Source organism: Lutra lutra, chromosome 7 (assembly GCF_902655055.1).
Source record: "Lutra lutra chromosome 7, mLutLut1.2, whole genome shotgun sequence".
NCBI classification, from domain to species: domain Eukaryota; kingdom Metazoa; phylum Chordata; class Mammalia; order Carnivora; family Mustelidae; genus Lutra; species Lutra lutra.
This window is the reverse complement of record NC_062284.1, coordinates 32574864-32601323: the sequence shown is the minus strand read 5'-3', so window position 1 is coordinate 32601323 and position 26460 is coordinate 32574864. Positions and strand designations below refer to the sequence as shown.

The following is a 26460-nucleotide window of genomic DNA, read 5'->3' as shown; positions in this document are numbered from 1 at the left end:
CCACCCCAAAAATCTCCCTCTTCCTTTCTGGAGCCCTTCAAACCCCCCAGGCCGCGGAGCGCCAAGTGAAACCTGCGTAGTGGTGCATCCCAGCGTAGGCCTGCTGCAGGGGGTCAGCCACGCCAGGGCTCTGGGCTGGGGAGAGAGGGGCGCGGGGCCCACGGTGAAGGCAGGCGGGTGGGGAGGTGGAGCGACCGTTGTGAGAGGCAGCAGGGAAAGAGGAGTCCCTTCCCAAGGCCGTAGCCGCCTCCCCCCGCTCCCCCCGCTCCCCACTCCATTTTGGGGAGATTTGGGCGGAGCGGAGGGCCCACCTGGGTAAGGGGAGAGCCCGTTATTGTAGAGACTGTCAGAGCCCGGCTGCCCGTTGGTCTGGGGAGTCAGGGGGCCAAATCCATTGACCCCGATGGGCGCTGGCAGACCCGGAAGCGAGCCTGGGCCACCGCCAGGCGGGGAGCTGGCTGCTGGAGGCAGAGGAGGTCGGAGAGTCAGGCCACAGCCCTGCTTTGCGGGGTCCCAGCCACCGCCCAGCTCCTGAGCACAGTACCTGCGGCGGGCAACAGCGGCGCAGCCACCAGGCTGAAAGCCGCCACGTGCTGCATCTGGGCCGCCACTGCGGCCACCGGGCCTAGGCCTGGGCCCTGTGCCGCTGCCAGCAGGGCCGCCTGGTGCTGCAGGATCTTTGGGAGGGAAGAAAGACAGGTGTGTAGGACCAGCGGTGGGCAGGTGCCCCGGCTCCCAGCCTCCTCCGGGGCGGGCCCACAGGCGCACACAGGCCCCTGTACCCCGGGAAGCAGGGGGTTGGTGTCAGGCACCTACCGCGGTGGTGTAGGCTCCGCACGCTCCCAGCGGCAGCGGTGCAGGGTGGAAGGCGCCCAGCTGGCCGGCCATCTGCTGCATCCGCCGTAGCGCGCGCTCCCGGTCTGTGTCCGCCAGTTTGACCACGAGGCTGGACGAGGCGCCCTGGGTAGGGCAGGGGAGGCCGCCGTGACCAGTCCAGACCCCAGCCCTGGCCCGAGGCCAAGCGCTTCGCCCATTAGGCTCTTTGCTGGGGCACTGATCGCACGTGGGGAGGAAAAGCCCGTCCCCACCCCACTGGCCTCACCCTGGGCCCCGGGTGCCCGCCCTCACCGCCATGGTCCGGCTGCCATGCAGACTCTGGATAGCTGCCTGAGCTTCCCCCTGACTCCCGAACTTCACAAAGGCACAGCCTGGGGCAGAATAGAAGGATTGGGTGGCTCAGTCCACAGGGGCCAAAGGGTCATGCGGCCCAGAATGAGGCAGGAATTCCCAGGGTCAGCTCAAGTCACCTTTACTGGTGCCATCAGGGCTTCGCAAGACGGTGCACTCCTCGATATGGCCAAAGGGCTGGAACAGGCGTCTGACGTCCTCCTCACCCTGCTGCTTCCCCAGCATCCCCACAAACAGCTTTCGGTCCTCTGGGGACAAATTCAGGAGTGATCTGGAGACCCTAAGTCCTCTTGGACTACCTTCCTAAGATAGCTTACCCCAGCTCTGGGAAGAGGTATAGGGAGTAAGAAGGCCCTGGGGCTATAACGTTGGGTTTCTTTGAGGAGCAGGATGATCTACAGACAGATCTGGAGGAAAAGAACTCAACCCAGATCCACCATGAAAACCTGGGTCTCGGGAAGGAACAAGAAAGACTGATTGCTGCTCTTGTGGAAAGTGATTCAGTGATGTCTTTGGTTGGTACAGCCCTATATGCATCTTTTGTATTTTTGAGCTTTCTGTTCTGAAAGTTTGGGAAAGGCAGTTTTGGACCATTTTAGCCCTATTGGGGGGTGTGTCCTCAGAGAACGTCTTTGTATTCAGATTGGACTAGGAGAAAAAAAGCACAACCTTGCTAGTCAGGCTGATGGCAGCACCATCAATGCCCCTTCCTGCTCAAATCAAGGAGGGCTCTGGGACAAAAAACAGCACAGAAAACAGTTGTCTCATCATACTGCCTCATTCCCAGATGTTGAGCCCTGGGAATGATGAATCTCTAAGCCTAGCACCAAACTCAACTTGGGTGCTCCTCCCAAAGGCCTAAAGAGGGCAGGAAGCTTGGGTTCCTGAGCCTCCAACATTAGAATTCCCCCCCCCCTACAATTGCTAAGCCCTTGACCCCTTTCCTTAACTCCCACTTCCACTGCTTCATTCCCCAACTGAGCTTCCAGGGCCTTCGGTGACCCTTCTGCCCCCTCTCTGCCTTCCCTTGTGCTCTGCCCTGATCCTTCCCCAGGTGTTCACACTGTGGAAGGACAAGTTCTGCCTGTAGACTTGGATGGCCCCTGAGAACAAGTCTGATCCCTCCCTTTGTTCCCTCTTCCTCTGGGAGAGTGTTCCTTGGAGAAAGCTGGAGAGCTGGGGCTGGAAACCAGGGCTTAGCCACACATCTAGCAAGTCAGGCCTCAGGAGACTCTCAGGAACCCAGGATAGAGGGGTCCAGGTCACAGGACCTGGTGTCAAAGTCCTGCTCCTTTCTGCACCAACATAAATCTCTGAAATAGGATGTGGCTTCATGCAGGCAACGGAAGTGGGGAGAGGAGTGGTGAGAATCTGGTTTCAGGCTTCACCTTCAGATCCTGGAGCCCAAGAAAACCCATCCTAAACTCCTTTACTCCTTGACAATTTGGGCTAGGCCAGTGGGGATCCTTGGATCCTGAGTCCAAGGAAGACAAGGCTGGTGAGGGTCATAGACTGAGTGTGGCAAAGAAAAGGAAGAACAGACTGCCTGGAGTTAGCAGTGGACAGACTTTCCAGTAGGGTTATGTATGTGTCCATATTTTATCTGGATGGTGTGGGATTCAGCCTAGGCTGCCCAGGGACCCTAAAGTGTCTGTCAGTGCTGTGTCTGTGAGGAGGGTGGAGGCTGTGGTTAAATGGGATGGGCAGAATATGTTTCAACAGAACCCTGCCTCCTCTCCAGAGGATTACTGCTCAGTGATCTCAAGGGGGAAGGGATATGTAATGTACTTGTGGCTGGAATCTTAGAGGAAGTGCCCGTCTGATGTGGTGAGAGTACAGTCGGTGAGTGTCCTTCACTTCTGGGAATGTTAGCCACAAAATAGTGCTTTTGGAACAGATCACTGGTTTCCGAACCTTTTAAAAAAGCTGTGGAATCTCTTGTTCTAACAAAAATATTAGGATGAAGCTAAAAAATGAGAGACAGAACTGCTCTGACTGAAACCAGAAAGGTGGGGCGTGGGGTTGGGGCTGAAGTTCCTTTTGCTTCATCTTCTCCTAGTACCACCTAGAGGGGGTTGCAAGGAAAGTCCTTTAAAAACCACTGACTGAAAAGATAATGAATAGAGTTCCACATGGTATATGCAGAGGGATCTGAGATCACTCTTTTCAGGAAACCAAAAAGATAAAGAAAAAAATTACTTGATCAGTCTGCTAGTGGCTTTGCCTTGACATTGGAAGACAGGCCCCATTTGGTCAGGGAATCAAATGTCAGAAGACTGTGTCATTGTTCTGAGTGACTCTAAAGCATGTCCATGTGTCTCTCAAAGGCCCAAGAGGGGCTAGAGAAGATTCTATGGCCTCCAGAGTCCCAAGGCTTAAAGAGGGCTTACTAATATCCTGATTTATAGAGCAGCTGTGTCATTGGATAGGGTCTGCAAGATGGTGATGGCTCCTAGGTAAGATATCATGCCACAGGGACCAGCATCCAGGTAGCCCTAGGTAGGAAGTGAAATATCAAGACTGAGATGGAGCCCCCAAGGCAGGAAATAGGTTTGTGTGGATAGCGGTCTGATCCTTTAACTGCCCTTCCTCTTGTTGCTCTTTCCCACTGATGGTGGTTAGTTCAAGCTCATGCCACAGACCATGAAATTCTCTGATCCTTCTTTTCCAGTGCCCAGTCAAGAATTTTAATCTCCATGAAAAGTCACAGACCCTATGGTCCTGGACTACTGAGCTATACAGAATTTTTTTTTAAAAGATTTTATTTATTTATTTATTTGACAGACAGAGATCACAAGCAGGCAGAGAGGCAGGCAGAGAGAGAGAGGAGGAAGCAGGCTCTCTGCTGAGCAGAGAGCCCGATGCAGGGCTCGATCCCAGGACCCTGAGATCATGACCTGAGCCGAAGGCAGCGGCTTAACCCACTGAGCCACCCAGGCGCCCCATGAGCTATACAGAATTTAAAATTGAAATAAGCCTGCGTTATAGGCTGGGCTCTATACTGCCTATTTCACAGGTATCCCTTGAATGCTGGTATTCTCTTTGCCACTTTACAGGGAGCTTGATAATGTTTGGCAACAGGATGATCAAGGTCACAATGACCAGGAGTTTCAGGTGATCCCAAAATGGTGGGATAAGTTTCTTAGGAGACCTAAGAGAAGTACAGTCTTGACCTCCTAGACTAGCCCCCAAATATACAGCCATGAAGGTTCTGAGGGTCAATGCCCCCAGAGAGAGGTAATGATGGGATTTAGCCCAGGTAATTCAATTTCCTCTACTTCAAACTCTACCAGTTAGGTAAAGAGAAGATTCTATAAGAAATGGATCAGAAATCTCTGAATAAAATCATCCCCTGGGTGGGTCCCCGAAAACTGGGAATATCAAATAAGGAGGCTCAGCCTTCCTGGAGTGGAAGGAATTAGAAGATAGCATTAGTGTAGAATTGAGATATAGTTGGATAGAAACACAGACGAATGGTATAACTGCCTTCTTCCTGTTGTCAACTAATGTGTATGCCTTGCTCTTCTACCAAATGCTTTTTAAAACCCAAACCAAGCTGTTTGAGCCCCCGAGGCCCAGCTCCATAAAGCTGCCTTGTGCAGCTGGTCATATAGGTCAGGGATTCTAATGTAGCAAATGATGGGATTGAGAGATCAGAGTCAGAGTCCGTCCATTCCCTCTTCCTCAGGAAAGGCGCCAAGATGCCGTTCAAGAAAAGAGGTTCTACCTCAAGTCGGCTCAAAGGAATTCCTGAGGGTCCCAAGTTTCTAGCTTCTAGGCTTCTCATACTCATTCACCTTCCTGTTGGTGGGATGCCATGATTGTAGGGACTGTGTAGGAATGAAGTTTCAGCATTGGGGTACCAATCACCAAATACATCCTAAAAATACTCATCCACTTTTCAGTCCAAATACCAACCCAGGGGATCCCGCTGGTGGCAGCATATGGAGCAAAGCATCTTTCCCCTGATGTTCTTAGTAATGACTCCAGCATAAGGAGCCAAGAGAGCCTGGGAAAGTCAATGAGGAAATATCCAGGGCAAACGGAGTCTTCTGGCCTGATCTGATAAACATCAAGAAGAGCTTTAATTCCCCCCCCCCCCCAAAAAAAAACCCTGCTGGAAATAATAAACAAATCCAGCAAAATTGTAGAACAGAAAGTCAACAAATAAAATGGGCTGTGTTTCTATACACTAGCAATGAACAATTTGAAAAAGAAATTAAAAAAGCAGTTCCACTTAAAATAGCATAAAAAAATAAAATACTTAGGAATAAACTTTTAAAAGGAGGCAAAAAGATTGGTATCCTGAAAACATTGCTGAGGCATCTGGGTGGCTCAGTGGGTTAAGCCTCTGCCTTCAGCTCAGGTCATGATCTCAGGGTCCTGGGATCAGCCCCACATCGGGCTCTGCTCAGCAGGGAGCCTGCTTCCTCCTCTCCCTCTGCCTGCCTCTCTGCCTACTTGTGACCTCTCTCTGTGTCAAATAAATAAATAAAATCTTTTTAAAAAAACATTGCTGAAGGAAATTAAAGACACAAATAGATGGAAGACATCTTGTGTTCATGGATTGAAAGACTTAATATTGTTAGATATAACTACTGCCCAAAGAAATCTACAGATTTAATGCAATTTCTATTAAAATCCCAATGGCATTTTTTTGCAGAACTAGAGAAATCCATCCTAAAATTCATATCAAATCTCAAGAACCCATTGTCAAGACAATCTTGAAAAAGAAGAAAGTTGGAGATCTCACTTTCAGATTTCAAAACTTACTACAAAGCTACAGTAATCGAGCAGTGTGACAGTGGCAGAAAGACATGCAGAACAATGGAATAGAAGAGAGAGGCCAGAAATAAGCCCTCACATATAGGTCAAATGATTTTTGACAAAAATTTCAGTCTTTTCAGAAAATGGTGTTGAGAAAAGTGGGTGCAAAATGACGATGTTGGACCCTTACTTTGCATCATATACAAAAATGTACAAAATGAGTCAAAGACCTAAGCATGAGTGCTAAAACTATAAAACTCTTAGAAGAAAACAGGGAAAAAGCCTCATGACCTTGCATTTGGCAATGACTTCTTAAATGTGACACCAAACTCACAGTCAACAAAAGTAAACTGAACCTCATCAAAAAAATTTTTAAAGATTTTATTTATTTATTTGACAGAGAAAGAGATCACAAGTAGGCAGAGAGGCAGGCAGAGAGAGAGGGGAAGCAGACTCCCTGCTGAGCAGAGAGCCCAATGTGGGGCTCAATCCCAGGACCCTGAGACCATGGCCGGAGCCAAAGGCCGAGGCTTAGCCCACTGAGCCACCCAGGTGCCCCAGACTACATCAAAATTTCAAACTTCATGCATCAAAAGACACACTCAGTGAAAAGACAACCTACAGAATGGGAGAAAATATTTGCAAATCATCTATCTGATAATATCCAAATAAAATCTGGTAATATCCAAAATGAAGAGTTCCTACAACACAAACAAGAAAACAAATCATCCTGTTAAAAAGTAAGCAAAGGGCTTAAATAAGCATTTCTCCAAAGAAGATATACAAATGGCCAGTAAGCATATGCAAAGATGCTCAATATTACTACTCATTAAGGAAGTACAAATGAAAATCACAATGTAATATCACCTTACACTATAAGGATGACTGTTGAAGAAGGAGAAAAAGAAGGAAGAGGAGAGGAAGGAAGAGGAGGAGGAGGGGAAGATGGAAGAGGAGGAGGGGAAGAAGAAGAAGGAGAAGGAGGAAAAAAAAGAATAAGAAGGAGAAGAAAATGTATAGAAGGAGGAGAAGATGGAAGAGGAGGGGAAGAAGAAAATAGCAAGTATTGGAAAGACTGTGGGGAAACTGAAACCTTTGTGCACTGCTGGTGGGAATGTAAAGCCACTGTGGAAAACAGTATGACAATTCCCTCCAAAATTAAAAATAGGATTATCATGTGATCCAGCAATACCAGTTCTGGGTATTATAACCAAAAGAATTGAAAGCAGAGTCTCAAAGAGATACTTTTTTTTCAAAGAGATATTTGTACACTTATGTTCACAGTAGCATTATCCACAACACTTAAAAGGTGGATGCCACCCAAATGTCTTTCAAACAATGAATGGATAAACAAAATGTGGTAAATACATACCATGGGATATTATTCAGCCTTTAAAAGGAAAATCTGACACAAGCTACAACATGGCTGAACCTTGAGGACATCATGCTAAGTGAAATCAGCCAATGACAAAAAGACAAATACTGTATGATTTCACTTATATGAGGTATCTAGAGAAGTCAAATTCATAGAAACAGAAAGTAGAATGATGGTTACCAGGGGCTGGAGGGGGAAAAGGCAGTTATTTAATGGGTACAGATTTTGAGCCTTGTAAGAGGAAGAAATTCTGGAGATGGTTTGCACAACAGTGTGAATATACTTAACACTACTGGACTGTACACTTAAAAATGGTAAAGGTGATAAGGTTTATGTCATGCCTATTTTACTATAATTTTTGAAAATGAAGGAGATCTTTAAGGAGGGCTGAAAACTAAGTACACAGACCAAGGAAGAACAGAGACTCTATTGTCCCTTCATTCTGATCCAGGAGAACCAGGAAGTTAAGGCAGAAAGGTAGACCAAGCCCGAGATTCCAAGTTCCTCCAAGAGAAAAGAATCTCAGCCTCCAGATTTCATTTTCCTTTTGCAGGCTGTATACCTGGACCCGAAGGGCTTGTGAGGATTAGCCATTGCCATAACCTAAAAGTGTTAACAATAATCTCTGGGTGATTTGCTCTGAGTCAAGCTGACGGGAAGCACCTCCCAGAGGTAGAGTTAATTTCAGGAAGTGAAACCTTAACTTGAGTAGTCTTAAGCAGTACTGTGAAACTTATCCAGTCAGGTCTTCCCTGGAAGAGTACTTCATAGAATTAAGTAAGTATAAGGATCAAAGACAGATAAGCGTGTCCACTGACCGGCAGAACGGTTGTATCCAAGATCCATACTTCATTTAGATCAGAGAATGTGTCCCAGTGTTAATGAAATTCTGAAAATTCTTGCTCAAAATTTAACTTTAACTCAAAGTTTAGTTGTTAAATCCTGAATGAAGTAGAATCCTGGATAAAATTACATAAAAACATGACTCACCTAGTTCAATAATTATATATATTTATTATTCAAAATCTGGGCTAATATTTAAACAAAACCATATAAATTCAGTTAGAAATTACCTAAATCATTCATTATAGGATGGTGATGGGAGGGCTGATGTGGTAACAGATAACTGGTCTCTTCAGTAAAGCCAAACTTCAAGATTGAAAAAGAGATGCTTCACTTCAGAGACTGTTTTTAAAGTTTAAAAAAACTAAAGTGGAAAGAGTGCACGGGTTGATTACTTAGCTGATATCTGTACCTTAGGCATCCTGGGGAAAAAAAATCCTTGGTAAAAAAAAATACTGCCTAGGTTGGAGAATAGAACGAGCAGAGCAGTCACTATTGTGATTTATGAATTTATTGATTTTATGTTATGAAATTTGAAAGAGAGGGAAAAATATACAGGAGTTTCTTTTTTTTCTTTTTTAAAGATTTTATTTATTTGTTTGGCAGAGAGAGAGACAGCGAGAGAGGGAACACAAGCAGGGGGAGTGGGAGAAAGAGAAGCAGACTTTCCGCTGAGTAGGGAGCCTGATGTGGGGCTCAATCCCAGGGCCCTGGGATCATGATCTGAGCCAAAGGCAGACGCTTAACGACTGAGCCACCCAGGCGCCCCCATACAGGAGTTTCAATGATTTTGAATATTTTGCCTTAGGACTAAAAATACTTTTCCTATTAGATTGGTGCCTACCATTAATCTTATTTTTTGTGCTTCCGTAGAAGGGATCATGAAAGTTAGGAAAAATCAACTGCAGCCTCCATGCTGAACAGGAGGTAAAACAGACTTAATGACCAATGCCTGAAGGATTTGGGGGTCCCTGACCTCATAGAATTTGATTTGACATTTTGAAATACATGAATCCAGGCATTTTAATGTTTACATTCAAATAAATCCAGATGCTGAGGAGAAAAGTTTCTGGCACTATGTTCATTTTTGATGTAGAAATGGGTGCCTTTACTCTAATTAGGGTATCAGGTCATTTGGACAGTTAGGTGCATTTTCCTTTTAAGAGTATCGCTCAATGCCACAGGATGTAAAATATAGGCATGGAGTATGAAGTACATAAACAGCATGGAACTTAGCTGCAGAAATTATGGGAACAAGCTGAGATCACGAAAAGGCTGCTATAGGGTGCCTGGGTGGCTCAGATAGTTAAGCGTCTGCCTTTGGCTCAGGTCATGATCCCAGGGTTCTGGGATAGAGCCCCGCATGGAGCCCCACATTAGGCTCCCCGCCCTGTGGGAAGCCTGCTTTCTCTCTCCCACTCCTCCTGCTTGTGTTCCTGCTCTTGCTGTCTCCTTCTCTGTCAAATAAATAAGATCTTTTTAAAAAAAAAAAGCCTGCTATAACATAGTTCATGAAGACCTGGATGGACATCTAACACTCAGAGTATCATTAGGGCTGCAGAGGATGGCCATGGAAGAAGAGGACCCCAGCACCTTCTATCAGGCAGATTCTGTTGTGTTGCTACTATTACTGCATTGTAAGTATCGAATGTACAGGTGTTACCAGTAACTTCTAAAAGTGATACACATACAGTGTGTTTAAAACATAGGTTATTTCAACCACAAACTTCATGTCTATTGATTTAAAATAAGAGGAATACTACTCTGCTGCATTGGCATCAAAATTCAAGAAAGATAATGTAAAGTAGTTGTTTTCATTAAAAGCTCATCTGTGCACAATAGATTCCTCCTATATGCAGATGGGAAGAATGGAAGTCTCTGGGCCAAAGAAGCAAAACTGGTAAGTTTGGTTAAGTTCTGGCAGTGCTGGTCAACTTTTAAAAGTGGAATCATTTGCCAACATTTAATATAATTAAAATGTAAATTGTAATTAAATCAAGACAGTCTCATCTATTTAAAGTTATCTACCTGGCTCCTGTAGCATTTGAGTTGGAAATCCCTGTTTTATTGAGGGAGGGGGATGGAAATCTAATAATCCCTTCCGGAAGGAAATGGTGGAATCTTGGAAGATTATACTGTTTGCCTTGATACCCTTTAGATTACATCTGCATTGATACCAGTATTCTTTTTTTTTTTAAATTTTTTAATTTTTTTATAAACATATAATGTAGATACCAGTATTCTTAAAAGATATAGAAATCATTGTTATTCAATTGTAAACTAAGGGATTTAATTTCAGGAATTAAAAAAACAATGCAAGCTCATAGGGATAAATATATTAGGACAGGTGTGACCATAACTCTGAAGGCTTATTGAATGGGATCACAGAGATAAGACTTGAATAGGGCAAGCTGTCCCACACTGATGTCAAATGTTACATTTCAAAAGCAAAATTCAGTACCATTTTAAAAAGCTGAGTTTCTAAAGCATTAGTTTGTTTTAAAATTCAGCAGGAAGCTGAATTCACTTAAGAAGAAATATATAACATTGAAGAAAAGGAACACATTTTGATTACTAACAAGATTACCTAACACAGATCAGTTGGTAGTTAAATACTTGTAAATTGTAAAGGCCCAACTGTTTTTGCAAGGCTTATTACATATGCCTCCTCTCTCCTGAAGATGTAGCAGGGAACATTTGGTGGCTCTGAGTGGGAGCAGGGAAGAATTGAGAGATCTGGTCATCTAAACCTGCAAGAAGGATTATTCATGGATGCCTTTGGAGTATATACTCATTAAGAGCCATCACTTGTCAAGAAATACCTGTACAAAACGTAACTACTAAAATTATGACTTGTACTACCAGGCAGTCCTCTTTTCAGCTAGATTTGCTTTTCCTGCTCTCTTGAGCTGCTCTGAATCTGAACAGGTGTATATAGGTGGGTACAGAATCTGTCAATTACATGACACCTGAAAACTCTGTGCAAAAAGGGGAGGATAATGATAAAACTCCGGCTGATACCACTGCGTGGGGTCCAGATGATAAGGACATATGGACCAGGCCAAGCAGAAGCCTCATCGGAAGCATGCTTTGTAGAGCTGCCCTCTCCCCAACAAGATGTTTTGGACTCCAGACAGCAAGAGTGCCCCCAGCACTGGGAACTTAGTCCGTGAACCAGAGCCAGGTTGCATCATGTTCTGAACTCTGTGCATGCTATTCCCTTTGCCTAAGCACTTGCTCCCTCTCCCCTCCTTTCTCTATTTGACTACTACTTTTTCATCCTTGAGATCTCAGCTTGAATATTACTACCTCAGGAAGTCCACCTTGACCTTCCAGACTAAGATAGATGCCCCTTGTTATTGTGCCCACAGCCCCTCCAGGACTTGAAAAGCACTGATCACACTGAATAGTAACCTCTTATTTACTATCCCCTCATAGCTCCAGAGCTCAATGAGACCAGATGCCAGGTCACAGATGCTCACAGAGAGATGCTCACATCTCTATTCCTAATGTGGAGTAAGTTAGAAGATGTTGGTTGGATGGTTGAATAAACTACAGGCTCAACTTGCCTGCTTCTTAGCTCACTCGGGTGCTCTAAGCTAGCCTCTGAGCTATGGAGTAGTTAATGTTTGTGGACAAGGCTTAGAAGAGGTCCAACAATGGCCAACAGTGGCCTCGATGCCTAACAGAGCTTCCCAAAAGGCAGAAATTCTCGGGACAAGTGAACCAGAGGTTCCGTAGGGAAGCTGGAACTTTTCAAAATCCTTTCTGGAAAGAATGAAGTGGGAAATGAATGTGTGAAGGGGAGGAGGAAACTTGGCAATATCTCTTCAAGGCAAAGTAGAAGTGGTAACACCTTGGCCTCAAATTGAGAATCAGAGACCAGAGGTCAGATAATCTAAAAGGATAAAGGAGGATTTCATAGAGGATTTAACTCCACAATGGACCCATGAAGCTACCAGAGCCCCTTGTAAGTGCAGACAGTAAGCATGAAGTCTGAGAGGATGTGCACAGTTAGTAGGCGTTAATAAAGGCCTGTCAGTTGGGTTCCGATCTCTCCCTGAGTGTGTGGGCAGCTCGTTCCACCCAACAGTGCCATGACTGATTTTGGGTAAGGCAGGGAGAGAGTCTTATCCAAGGGAGAGAGTCAGCAGACATCAGGGCTATAGGCAGATATCCTGGAATGATATAAGACCCAAGGGTGGGAAAGACACCACAGAACTGACACCAAAAGCTAGCATCACTTTTCCAGTGTGGAAACTGGCTAGAATGTAGCCGGTTGTCAAAAAGCACAGGCTTTCTGCCCCTCCTGTTCTTAAGGAGCACTGGTTCCAGGAAACAGCACTACTAAAAACAAACAAACAAACAAAAAACCTTCAAAGACTTGCCATGGTCCTCATTACAGAGTCAAATTCCTTCATATGACCTATAAAGTCTGTCTTACCAGACCCATCTTTTACCAAAAGTAACCAGGCAATTGCAGTGAGGAAATGAGTGGTCCCAATCCAGAGTGGACTGGGTCCTCTCTGATCAGAAGAACATGAAAAAAAAAAATTCCAGCCTGGTTTTTCAAACAAATCTGGAAGTTACATCTGAAAAAACAGGAATGAAATCTCTCCAGGGCAAGGTGACAAGAGCCCCCCTTCCTTTATCTCCAGCATCTTCTCAGTCTCTTCCTGCTTCTTTGGAGTCTAGGAGCCCTGGGACCCCATCTCTCCTCAGACTGAGCTGGGAAGACTAAGCTGTTTCTGGTGCTGAGCAATTCTGAGACCCACTTTCCCTTCGACCGACCCAAGGGAGCTCTAGTAATAAACCATGGGTAGGACTGACTCGAGGAATAGGCCCACCGTCCCCTACATAGGTGATACCCTGAGGTTTGTCACGTAGGGAAGTTACCTCCTCGGCCCTCACTGGCAGCCGGCTTCACTTGGATCGGACGATTCATCTGAAAGACATTGGACCAACACACCCAGTCAGCATGACTGCCTGGTCCTGGCACCGGGCTTCTCCTCCCCTCGATGCCTCAGGATCCAAGCCCTGGCCCCTTTGAACTCTGTACTCCACCACTCTCATGGTGGTCTATAGATTTTCTCCAAGAGTCTTCCTTAAACTGGGAAATTCAGAAGGTAGGAAACCTGGATGGTGGGGTGATAGGAAGCTTGGTGGCAAGCCAGGATGAACCGTGGCGGCTAAAGAGATTCGGCTCTGGGCTGGGACGACTACGCGAGGCCTGTCCCTCTGACTCCTAGACCTCCTTACAGGCTTTGGGTGAGGAGTTGGGTGGGAGGGTGGAATTGCTACTGAAGATTTGTGTTTTGTACTAAAATAGAATATAATTCTATATGTCATTTAGATTAAACAATCTGGGAATCAGACTTAGTGCTGCTTTCCCCAACTCTGCCTTTTCATGGTTGTATGACTTCAAGTAAGCCACCCTCTCTCAGAGTCAGCGTGTTAAATGGGGGAAAACCTTCCCCAGCTTCTGTGTCGCCACAGTTTCTACACTCACCCCCTCAGTTCCGTCCCTGGGCCCCCCTTCCCTTGAGGATGCTGGCATTCTCCAGCGTACCATCCTTGGCCCTGTTCATCCCGTTGTTCCCATTCTTCCTGGATAGTCTCGCCCACACCCGCAGCTTCAGCTACCATCCCCGCAGGGCTGACTCAGAGCTCTGCATCCCCAGCCCACACCTCCCTCCTGAGCTTCAGACCCATGTACCCAGCTACTTGCTGGACAGTCCCGCTGGCATCTTCCACTCAACACACCCACACCAGAGCTTATCGTTTTGCCCCGACCTGATCCTTCCAGTCATCCAAGCTAGAAACCTGGGAAGCGACTTGACTCTTCCCTTTATCCCCTCCCCCACCAACCAGATTCACCTTCTAATTCAGGGGTTCCCTGATAAGGGTGGATAAGAATCACCTGGGAACCATACAAGACTCTCAAGTTGGGGGATTGTACAATTTTCAAAAGCTCCTAGGTGATTTCAACATACACTCCCACACATTCCCATCCCCCAACCACCCTGAGAGAATTCATGATTGAATCCCCATCTCACCTTCCTCTCATGGGTGTTGTGGGGATCACATGAGATAATGGGGACGCAAAAGGTCTTTGTAAACTGCCAAAAGCTGGGAGCGTAGGAAGTGAGGAATTATTGTTGGGGGCAGACAGCTGAGTGCCGGGAGGAAAGAACAGCGGCCTTCCTGCTCATGGAGGAAGGGGTACTGATGCCCATCTGGCCTGAGAAGGTGATGATCTGACCCCCTCCCTTTCAGGAAATGCACTGTTTCTGCACCAATCAGGGCCATTCCATCCTCTACCAATGTGCTCGTTGCCGAGACAACAGGCAGCTTCCTGTTACCATAGCCACAAGTGCTACCCAGTAACCATGGTAACGCCCTGGCAGTCACAGTTGAGCAATTTCCTTTGCATCAAATCTGGGGGTGGGGGACTGGGGAGGGCTTATTTAAAAAAAAAAAAAAAAAAAAAGGAAAGGAAAGGAAAACAGGCCAGGCCTAAACCAGTGCAATCCCCCTCCCACCCAGGGCTCAGGTTCTTATACGCTCTGACACACCCACCCGCTGGCAGTGGAGCCCCTGCAGTGTACCAGGTTGTGGGTGGGGGCCGAGACACCGACAGGACTCAGGCTGCAGTCTAGAGGGGATGACAGATCAATCCAAGCAGATCAGGGCGAGCTGGACAGGTCTGGATTGGCTGGGACCAGGGACCAGGAGGAACGGGAACCGTCCCTGGGCATGGCCACCTGTGATTGTGGAGGAGAGACCAAGAGACAGAGCCATGGAGAGCAGAGAAACAAGGAGAGATGAAGAGACATAAGAAGACAGAAATTATGAGAGAAAGAGACACACCCAGAAAGGGGCAAGGAAAGAGAGAAATACTGGTGGATATGGGAAGGAAACGAAGGGATAAGGGGTCAGGAAGGAACACAGGAAAGGCAGGGAGGAGTATGGCAGGGAAGAAGGAAAAAGGGCTAGAAGCCTGGGGTGGGGCGCAGTGAGGGTGAGCAAGACCATCATTATTTTATTAGTTCTTAAATAGATCCTGAGAATTTCTCTCTGGAACCTAGAGTGACAAGCACATGTGACAGCAGTGGTTTCCATGGCAGCTGCCTCCCTGGCTGGGTTTCTGGAGAGATGGATCTCATCAGTGCTCTGGGGGACACCCCGTTCCCCCTCCACCCTCCCCAGCTCTTGAATGGACAGTGGGCATTAGGTGATATAATACATGTTCATAGACCTGGCAGAGTCCAAGCCTCAGAGTCTGGCACCTAAGCTTATCACCGTTTGGGCATGCTGCCAGCATTTCCTGAACTCTGTGAAGAGCCCCGCCTGGGCCCTTCATGGAAGACAACGATGACCCTTGAGACCCTGTCCTCGATGACTTATGGAGGGGAAGATAATGCCATCATTTCATAAGAGCCCACTATGTACCAGGCCCTTTCTGGGACACCATAATACATTGTCTCTAAATTCTTTCCAACTGCTCTGCAAGGTAATACCATTGTCCCCATAGTATAGATGGGAAGTCTGAGGCTGAGGGAGGATAAATCACTTGACAGCAAGTCACAGGATGGGTAAGTGGTTGAGCTGGGATTTGTCTCTAAATCTGTCTGATGCTGAAGTCCATGTTTTTGCATTGTGCTGCTCAACTCCATTCTTAAGACATGAACACAAGGAATGAGGCATAGAGTGACCAGGGCCTTAGGAGCAGTGCAAGTTATAATGCTGTAGGAGAGGCTGACTCCAACTGGAGAGGTCGATACAGGGAAAACTTCACAGGGGAGGCAAAGTTTGACCTGGACTTTGCAAACTGGGGTCAATGAGCCATATGGAGATAATGGGAGAGATAAAGCTGGAGGCTTAGCACTCCAGATGGCTGGGGGATAGAAAGGAAGCTGCAAGTCTGAAGGAGCAAGGATTCAGGTAGCCAGGGTAGAGCAAATTGCTTCTGAGTCATATGGATGTGGATTTAAATTGTGGCTCCATCAGTGGCAACTTCTCTAAGGTCTCTGAGCCTCAGTATGCACATTAGTAAAAGGGAGAATTATGATCCTACCGTGCAGTGTTGTGTTTGCTTGTTTGTTTTTAATGGAAGGGTATGAAACTAAAAGGTAGCCAGTGACCACGGTGGGAGGGATTGTGAAAACCACAACAAGGAATTTTGGCTTTGTTGTATTTCCAAGGCAGTAGGGATCCAGGGAAGGATATTAAATGGGGAAAGATCCCATCAGCTGTCACTGTGCAGAAAAAAAGATCGGAAAGGGAAAAATTAGAGGTGGGAAGATCAATGATACAGGAAAGGGGTGAGGGTGACCTGGACTGGGGCAGAAGGAAATGGACAGATTCAAGAGATGTTTAGAATGAATTAACTGGACTAAAGTTCTACTGGAACTGAGGGAGAGAAGGGAGTATTGGCTGACCTTTAGGTTTGTGGCTTAGGTGTTGAGGAATTTGGCAGTTTGGGAGTTTGGAGATGCAGGGGAAGTCCCAGAGGAGGAGCCCAAGAGGATGAGGACAGAGTTGGGGAGAGTGGTTCTTCTTTGGTCCCCACTGGGAAGTGGTTAGAGAGGACATCTGGGATTTAGGTACACTCTGTATGACTGGAGAAAAAAAAGAGCTGTCTGCATGAACTGCCTAAGCAACCCTACCCTGCCTCGTTCTTGCCACAGGCAGCAGAGGGATGTGGAAGTAGGGTGAGGCAATCCCAGTTCCCATTTGAATAAGGGGAATTGCATCCTAGGCCAAGAATTTGTCCTGGGACCTCAGGTGAGCTCCTGCCCTTGGCTGAGTACCTATTCACTTGAAAGTTTCCCAGATAGAGTCCAGGCCCACGTCTGCTTCAGGGCCCAGACCTGGTGGGGAAATCAAGGGAGAGAATGTCAGAAAGCAGAGAGAAGAACCTATTCCAGGCAGTGGAGTGGGAAAGTTTGGAGGCAGTGCAGTCATACATGAGACCCTGGTACTTTGGCCCCCATGAGTAGAAGGGAAGGCAAGGCCCTACCCCTTTTTCCTGTTTGATTTGCCTAAAATTCCTGCTTTGGGGTCAGACTTGAGTCCATCAAGACACTTCTGTGTCTTACACTGAGCACCTGTGCCCTCAACTTCTTAACCACCACATGGGAAGAATATTTATCAGAATTACTGGTGTGTGCAAGAGAGGTGTCATGGATGCAGGGAAGAGAGAGGCAGAGAAAAAACAAACTTCACCATTTTCAGCTCTTTGTTCTACCTACCCCCTCCTCTAATCCAATCCACTGCCAAGTCCCACTAGTTCTAGAATCTATATGGATATCCTAAATAGCTCTCAAGGCTATCCTCTCTTCCCCATTCCTGCCCTATCCCCAGCGCTAGGCCAGCATACTCATTCAGCTGTATTCAAGCAACAGTGTCCTAATGGATCATCTGCTTCCAGTGTTCTTTCCTCTCTAACCCAACCATCATACTATAGCTGAAGTGAGCTTTTAAAACCAGTCCCTCACTCTTCCTTGATTAAAATCCACCTATGGGGGTGCCTGGGTGGTTCAGTGGGTTAAAGCCTCTGCCTTCAGCTCAGGTCATGATCCCAGGGTCCTGGGATCAAGCCCCACGTCGGGCCCTCTGCTCGGCGGGGAGCCTGCTTCCTCCTCTCTCTCTCTCTGCCTGCTTCTCCCTCAACTTGAGATCTCTGTCTGTCAAATAGACAAATAAAATCTTAAAAAAAAAATAAAGTAAAATCCACCTATGGTTCCCTATTGCAAACCTCCCGATAAAGCCCAAGATCCTAAGACTGGCAGTCCAAACTTGTGAGTTTTGCCTCCCTTGCTGCCCCAGAGACACAATACTCTTCATTCACATAGAACCTTGGCTGTCTTCACTGGATACCTTCCCTGCCAGTCCTCACACTGTATCCAGAATTCCCAAAGTCGTCTTATCTTTCAGCTTTCTAGACCCTCAGATGTGATGAAATATGATCATATTTGGGATCAGGTAGCATTCCCTCTGTGAAGCATCTCCTCTTTCTCCACTCCTGATGCTTCTTTTATGTGCCCAAGTATAAACTGCCCTGAGATGCAGTGAGTTATTTCTGGGCTGGAAAAAGCTTCTTGAGGGCAAAGTTCCGATTTGCTCACTAGGCAGCTGCTAGCACATACAGTGCCTTGTGTGAGTTACAAAAAGGCACTCCCCCAACTCTGTGGATGAATTTGAAAAAAAATGTGCCTCTTCCTTTGGGCTGACACAGCCCTGTGATAATGTGCATGGCTTGGTCAGGAGAGCATGGATGAATTTTAGCCCCCACTTGCCCTTTCCGCACAAGCTGTTTTGTGCAGGGCACAACCTGCAAAAGCAAATGCACTCAGTTGTCTGTCTCCTTCACAGCGTTCGAAGGGATGAATACCCAACGGAAAGGAAGTCATGAGCAGGGAGAGAGACAAGGGCCGGGGGCACCTTCTAGGCTAGGGTTGGGCCCACCTTCTTTAGGTGGATTCTGCAGCCTAAAATGAGGCTGCAAAACATAGCTTCAGCTTTATGAAGAAGAAGCTACAGAAGATGGGACAGAGCACTGAGGTTTAAAGGAAGTCCTGAGTGGGGAGTCAAGTTTTGATAGGTAACAGAAATTAGCAGGGGCATGCGAAGGGGAGCAAAAGGGAGATCCCAGTCCAGTAGATACTGTGAAAATTTCCCCAGAGGTTCAGGCTTTCTCTTTGGGGAGCCCCAACCTTTACGGCTCCCAGGGTGACAGTCCTGCCTGTCTCTAGTAGGAGCCCAGATTAAAGTCTTCCCCTGCTTCTCCAGCAGATGGCAGCTGTGCCCAGGACCCAGTGCCTACAGAGAGCTGGACACCCTCCTCCCTTCATGCTGGTGGGCCTGAGGCCAGGTGACTAAAGCTGCTGCTGCCCCTGGCAGGCCCAGAAGAAAGATTGATGGCACGGACATTGCTTGGGCTGGCCAACAGAGCCATCGATTTTCATTTAGGAGAATAATTAAATATTAATTTTCACTTTGTTAAGCTGGAGAGGATGAATAAAGCCAATCCTGGCAGTGCAAAGGCAGGCCATGTTGGAAGCCTGTGGATGAAATGGTGGGAGAGGGCAGATGAACCCAGTCATCATCCCCTTCAGAACCTTAGACCTGTCCGCCACCAGCTTGGCCCAGGTAATAGTGTAGTAGTTAAGTGAATGAGTTCTGGAGCCAGACTACCTGCATCTTCCCAGGTCTTCCTACTAGTAGCTTCATAACCTTGGGTAAGTCACTTGTTTCCTTTAACTGAGTTTCCTCATCTGTAAAATGGGAAGGCCAATAATACCTTCTTGTTAGAGGATTAAATGACTTTGAACGTGCAAAATGCTAGGAAGACTGTCTGGAATCAACAAATGCTAGTTATTATTTTTTCCCTTTTCTCCTTCAGAAATTATTCTGTTAGTCCAGAGCCTCACAGCTCTTATCTCAGGTGCCCTCAGCCTCATTCAGTCCTCCCTTTGTGGAGCCGTGTGGCTGGTTGAAGAGGGTTTTTTGTTTTTGCTTTTGTTTTTCAATTCCAAAGTTCATCTTAATTTTTTCAGTGCTCCCATTTGCTTTCGAGATAAAGTCCCTCTTCCTGGCATCCAAAGTTTCCTCTTCCACCACTGCCCTCTGGTGGATCTTCTCTCTGGCCTGGCCCATGCTCACACAGGCCCTCCTCCACACTCCCAACCCCATTTCACACCCATCTTGTTCCTTCTGTCTCTGCACCTTTACTATGCTGTTTCCCACATGGAATGTTACAGTTTGTCTCAGTGACTTTCAATTTTAGCAGCGGAAGTCATTTGCTCCCATGGCTGGATGAGTAATAACTTCTACTACTACCCCTACAAACACTGCTGTTACTATTACTACTACCATCAACACCACCTAACCCATATTGAGTGCTTGTTGTCTACAAAGAACTATGCTAAGTACTTTATGTGAGTTAGTTCACTTAATTATTATGACTATTCTATGAATTTGTTTTTACATATGAGGATGCTTAGGCTTCGAAGTAAAGACATAAACGTGCCCAAGGTCATACACCGAGTTAGTGAGTGGTAGGGCCTGGATCCATACCCAGGTCTGTCTGACTCCAGAGCCTACACACACAGACTTGGTGAGGATAATACGTTGGTGTTACTTAATGCTGAGTCTTCAAGAGTGAGGCTCAGGGTGCCTGGGTGGCTCAGTGGATTAAGCTGCTGCCTTCGGCTCAGGTCATGATCTCAGGGTCCTGGGATCGAGCTCCACATTGGGCTCTCTGCTCAGCAAGGAGACTGCTTCCTCCTCTCTCTGCCTGCCTCTCTGCCTACTTGTGATCTCTCTCTCTGTCAAATAAATAAATAAAATCTTAAAAAAAAAAAAAGAGTGAGGCTCACGTTGCTTCAGTTACTGGGATTAGTCTTATGAACTGACGGTCCACTAACAGCTTGATCAGCTCTAGGCAAACCTTGTACCATTGCTAGACAGCTCTGATTCAGAAAAGTGATTTCTTTATACTGAGCTGAAATTAGTGTCTGTTCTTTATACCCACTGATCCTGATCCTGATCCTGCCCTTTAGAACCACCCACAGCAAACCAAATCCTCTTAATAATCTGAAGGTGGTTGCCCCCACCTCAACAGTAATATTTATTGAGATCTTACTCTGTGCCAGGTACTTGCTAAGCCTCAGTTAACCCTCATGATAGCCCAGTGAGTTAAGTGTTAGTATAACCCAGTCCTTACAGATGCAGAAATCGAAGCTCATGAGTCTAAATAATGTATCTGGAGACACAGAACTTAAATGACAAATCTGGGATTCAAATCTAGGTCTGCGAGACTCAAAAAGTAGTATTCTTAATCATTATGTTGTGATGCCTCCCTGTTAAAGCCCCCATTAAAGCCTATCTTCTCCAGCTAAATATCTCCAATTTCTTCAAATCATCATTCATGACATAGTTTGTGTCCCCATCCCATCCTGGTCTCTTTCTGATAGGCTAATGGTCCTCTTAAGTCTGAAGCTTAGAACTGGAAATAGTCCCAGCCTTGGCCTGCCCAGGGCATTGGAATGGTGTTTTTGTTGTAGATCCATCACTCCTTTGACAAGAGAAAATGAGGTTCTGTTGTATGATTTGTTTTTGGTGAACCCACACTAGTTCTTAACAATCACCATTCTCTTCCTGCCACATGGTCTGTAGGTCCCACTTTGCTTTTTGTCCAGTGATTAGCCATTAGCTAATGCCATATGAGGTGCCATTGATATATAATGGCTTAACTGTGCACATATAATCGGGTCCTCTTAGCTTTAACCAAGTGTTTGGGGGAAAAGAAGGAAAGCAATCTTGGTGAGACAAGGCACTCAAAAAAACATTACAGGAAGAGGACTTCCCTAGAACTGGGAAAAAGTAGGATACCAGCCCAGCAGAGTCTCTACCCCATGTATCTGCATATGTTCTCACACCAGGGACAAAGGAAACATTAAGCCATGACTTTAGCCAAGACTGGCAAATTCTAGCATAGCGCACAACACTTGTGCCTCTCTGAAAAGGTAAGGTGGAATATTTGGCCCAAGTGTTAAGCTCATTTCTTTGAGCCAGAAGACTAAATATACCAAAGAACCTATAGCTGTTTGGGGCATGGGTAAGCTAACGTCTAGAAAGGTGACTCTGCTTCTAGTTCCTGGTCCCAGCCCAGCCCCTACATGCTACTTTGGCATGCACATAGGGCATGTCCCCAGCCTGAGGTGATCCCCACCCCCCAACCCTGGTGGACTTACCCCTGGCAGGGTCTTCTGCTCGTGCAGTGCACTCTGGGCCTTGAGAGCAGAGTCCCGGGCGCAGTAGGTGAGGAAGGCACAGCCTGGAGAGGAAGAGGCTGGCTCAGGGGGTTTCCTGAAACCCCCAAATACTCTTTGTGGAAAGATCCCATTAAGTGACAAACTTAAGGCCACTCTCCTTTCACAAGGCACTGCTCTGAGAAGCCTTCTCTGCCTCCCGCCTTCTCTGAATGGAGGGCCTTCATGTATCTGAGTCCCAGACTCTGGCTCCCTCTCATTTGCTCCTGGCTTCTTGCCTAGGGAACATGTGTACCCATATCCAGCCACATGCTCATACAATCCCACATCTCCCCTCCCCACTCCAGCCATAACTCCGGTTGGGGTTAAACCTCCCTAAGCGGCTTTTCCTTCAGCTTTAACCCCAGCCTCTCCCTTCCTTTTCGTATTTATACTCACAGAGTCTCCCAGAATCAGCCTCAATTCCTTCCCAACTAAGTTTCAGATGGGAGGAGGCAAAAAGGTGGAGGAGGGTTGGGAGTCAAACCCAAGATGTCCCAACTTCTTCTTAATGCCTCCCTCCTCCAAGTTTGAAGCTGAGGAATGGGTTAATTTGAGCCTTGCAAGATGGGGCTGATTTAAGGACTTTCTGCAGAGAGGAGCTTTCAGGGACCTCCAATCCTATCGAAGAACCTTGATCTGTCAGCTCTCCCAGTACTTCAAGATAGGGCCTGTTAAAGGGTTATTGTGCCCCAAATCTTACTTCTCTGAAAGAACCAGTAGTTATGGGACAGAGACTGGGTTGAGTCTAAGGATCAGTCCTACTCCCCTTTAGGTTCAGCCTCAGAAACTGTAGCCTGCTAGGAAGCACTGAGGCAGGGATCTTTTCCTTTCCAGTAGTCACTGAGCATTCACGCATTCAAAAAATATTTGTTGAGTACGACTTGTTATGGTGGGGCATTATAACAGGCTTGGGGATGAAGTGGTAACGAGGCAGACACATTCCCTATTCTCATGGGGATCATGTAAAGAATCATGAGAGGAATGTAATTTGAGTCCAAATGGTTGAGGAATGCTTCAAAGAACACACTGAATCCTCAATAACAAACAGGGCTTAGCAAGGTGACAAGAAGGGTGGTGATTATTTCAGGCTGAGGAAACAGCACGTATGAAGACTGAGGCAAGAATCTGGTGTCTTGGGGAAATGGATGGAAGACTAGTATGGTTGGAGATTGGTGAAAGGAGGCAGAGTGGATGGTGAGGTGTGTAGGGATCAGGTCATCTATAACCTTGTAGGCCTCAGTCTGGATTTTGAACTTTTCTCTAAGAGCAATGAAGAGCCACTGAAGGATTTGAAGTGGGGATCTGACATGATAAGATCTATGTTTTCAAAAAGAGCCTTCTGAGTGTGGGAAGGAGAAAGACTGAAGGAAGAGAAGGTGGATGTGAGAAGCCATTAGGAGCTTCATGAAGTTTTCCACTTAGACCTCAGCAGACTAGGAAGGCAAATGGGAACATTTTCTCTGTTGTCTTCTATATGGCTGCGCCCTTAAGGTGGGTGACTATCTGCTATTCATTTAATTAAAGAGACCTTAGAGAACACCTGAGACAAACTCTTACTGTATCGATAGGGAAACTGAACCCAGAGAGTGTGTCAGTGGCAGAATAGGGTTTCGAATCTCCTAACTCTTAGGCTGACGTTGTTTTCAAAGCACCGTGGTTGCCTCCCTCAGTACCCAGTCATCAGAAGGAAAATGAGTCACTCTGGCTTTTGGATGTCGCTGTTGCTGGGGAGAAAGAAGGGAAGATGTTGACTTGGAGACCCTCCCTAATCATCCTGCAAGGCAACCCTGCCTTGGAGAACTTCAGGTTGGTTTGGGGATATATCACTAAACACCTGATTTGCTTACATCTCTGCTCCATCTTCTGCCACTCAGCCATATCAGCTGACGTCAGAACTGGGCAGGGCCGGGGCCTGTCTGAAAGGCTCAGGGGCCCAACTGCTGCCCAAAGGAGCCCCATGTGGACTACCTGGGATAGGGGGTGGAAAAAAGAGGGATGAAAAGACAGAGAAGCATGACTTGAGGGAGAGACACACGAAAATAAGAAACAGGAAGAATTAGAGCTAAATGGAGAGGGAGAAAAAGGATGAGGGAACAATTCAGAGACTCTGATGGTATTTGAATGAGAAGAGTGATAATTAAAGGTATCTTATACACTTCCCTTATTGTACAGATGGCCCAGAAAGATTAGCTTGTGCTTACATACTGAAATAAATGTCTAGAAAATAAGAAGATGAATTGCTATGGATGGATGGACAGCCAGGCAGTTGACAGCATTAGAAGGAATCTGGGTGGCATAGTCTTATTCTTTCATGCCCCTTTTAATGTAACCCCACCCCAAAGTGTCAAAGACACATTGTTACCTCGCTGGTCCCAGATCTTCTGCGGGCATTTTTGTGAAGCCCCTGTGTAAGTGTGCCTAGGGACGTTCCAAAACCTCCCAGCTGAAAAGAGGTGGCAGCCTCATTCCAGCTCTCAGCCCTTAGGAAAGTATCTTTAGCTGGTATCCAGGGCCCACCACTTTTCTCCTAGGAAAATCATGGAGGATAGTTGGTGACCCTTCCCCCTCAAATCCTGAAACTGAAGTGTGGTGAACGTGGAGAGAGGTAGAAGTGTTTCTCCTCAAATAATTTCCTTCCCCTACCCCTGTATGACATGTGACTCCAGCTCTTTTACTCCAGCCCAGCCTGGACAGACTTTTCTGCATGTAAACAAGCCTCCTCCCTCTCTCTACAGGAAGAAAGGGGTGTGGCTGGACAGGACTCTGGTGCCTGTCTCTCTAGCAAGGGCAGGGGGGAAAAAAATCCCTTCTGCCTCTTCAACCTGACCCACCCTGAAGCTCTGGTCCACAGGCTTTGCTCCAGGACCAGCCTGTGAAAGAGGGAGAGCAGGAGGCTATAAAGAGGATTGGGGAGGGGTAAAGATGAGGCACCTAGTGGGGAGATTAGAGGATAAAAGAAGGGTGGGTTCAGCTGACAGGAAACATGAGACAAGGGGGCACAAGGTGGTAGATTTTCCCAGCTGAGGTCAGGGTTCTGGAATCAAGTAGGAAGAGGCAGAGTATTGGCATTCTGGCAGGGGGGTGGAGAGATTGGGTTATTGTCCAACATAAGGGTGGAATTTGGAGCTGAGAGCCTCCTTGAGGGGAATTGGATTTTGTGAGTTAACCAGGCCTGGATTCTGAAGAAGGAAGGACCTTGGGTTTGGGGAGGGGGGGGGAGCAATCTGCCTCAAAGGAAGGCTCTGTGGGGGTTGGCTGAGCTTAGAGGCCAGAATGAGGGGTACAACTCCAAGATATATGTGCAGGCGGTTAGGCCTGAGTGGGGTGGTACCAGATTGGGGGAGGAGGCCAGAAATGATTGGGTCCAGGGTTTGGGAGATTGAGGATATCAAAGGTCAAATAACTTTCCGAATTCCAGGATTTGGAATGTCTGATGAGAGGGGTGGAGAAAGGTCCAACTGAAAGGTCGGGACTGTTGGGATGTGAGAGGTGAAAGGTAGGGAGTTAGAGGTTAGAGTGGAGAACATGTCAGGGGATCAGAATGATGATCAGTGGGAGGATATCAGAAAGAAAATTCCAGGTTGGGGGTTCTGTGATCTGGAGAGGAGACTGGGCTGAAGTGGGACTGGTATTGGATTGGTGTTGGACTGACTCTAGGTAGATCTAAGGTTAGGGCTGCGGTTGAGGCTGGGGTTTGGGTCGGGCCCACTCTAATCGGATTGGGGCAGGGCTGGGCTGGGCTGGGCTGGGCTGACCCCGCGCACCTTTGTGGAGGCCGGTGAGCCGGTCCTTCAGCACCGTCAGCTCGTAGATGCGGCCGAATTCCTCGAACAGCGGCTTGAGGTCCTGCTCGTCCAAGCCCCGCGGGATCTGCCCCACGAAGAGCTTGATGGCGTCGTGGTCCTTCATGGGCACGGCAGGACCGGGGTTTAGCCCGCTCATGCCGACGCCGCTGTCCGCGGTGCTGAAACCTAGGCGCGGGCCGGGGCCGGCGGGCGGCGCAGACCCTCCAGGCGCCGCGGCCATATCCCCGCCCGGTCCGCCCTCCCGCCGGTCCCACTAGTCCCGCCTGTCCCGCCGTCCCCTCCCTGGACCGGTGATGAGGGCCCGGGGGGAGGGGGCGGGGTCCGGGCGGCGGGGGCGGGGGGCTGCACAGGGGGCGGGGTCCGGGGGGAGGGGCGTAGAGGGGGTGGGGCGGGCTGGAAAGGGGCGGGGCAGGGGGCGGGGCAGGACGGGGCAGAGGCGGCGGGACGCTGGGGTCTGGGTTGAGGTCCCCGCGCGGCGCTATCCGGGCTCCCGCCCGAGCTCTCCCGGAGCCGAGCCCCGAGCCCCAGCCCCCGTGCTTGGTGACGTCAGGCAGCCGGCTGCCGAGTCTACGCAAATGATTTGCATAATGAGGAAGCAGCGACCAATCAGAGCTGGAGTTGACCAGGCTCGGCTGGGGGCGGGAGGGGCGGCTGGGCTCAC

General features: G+C 47.5%; 1 protein-coding gene across 6 annotated transcripts in view; it reads right to left on the bottom strand.

The window, feature by feature from the left end:
- The window catches only part of CELF6 (CUGBP Elav-like family member 6), a 29937-nt gene extending 3810 nt beyond the window's left edge, over nt 1–26127 (bottom strand). For 2 of the 6 annotated variants that reach the window (XM_047738818.1, XM_047738819.1), the window contains exons 1-9: nt 25758–26127; nt 21934–22016; nt 13070–13118; nt 1308–1436; nt 1129–1208; nt 817–960; nt 545–677; nt 312–461; nt 73–135 (exon numbers count right to left, since the gene is read on the bottom strand). In XM_047738818.1, coding sequence (XP_047594774.1) covers nt 73–135; nt 312–461; nt 545–677; nt 817–960; nt 1129–1208; nt 1308–1436; nt 13070–13118; nt 21934–22016; nt 25758–26019 — 1093 coding nt within the window. In that variant the 5' untranslated portion in view covers nt 26020–26127. The remainder of the gene's footprint in view (nt 1–72; nt 136–311; nt 462–544; nt 678–816; nt 961–1128; nt 1209–1307; nt 1437–13069; nt 13119–21933; nt 22017–25757) is intronic. The other 4 variants (XM_047738821.1, XM_047738822.1, XM_047738820.1 and 1 more) reach the window with 3 other exon arrangements.
- Between the last annotated feature and the right edge of the window lie 333 nt (nt 26128–26460).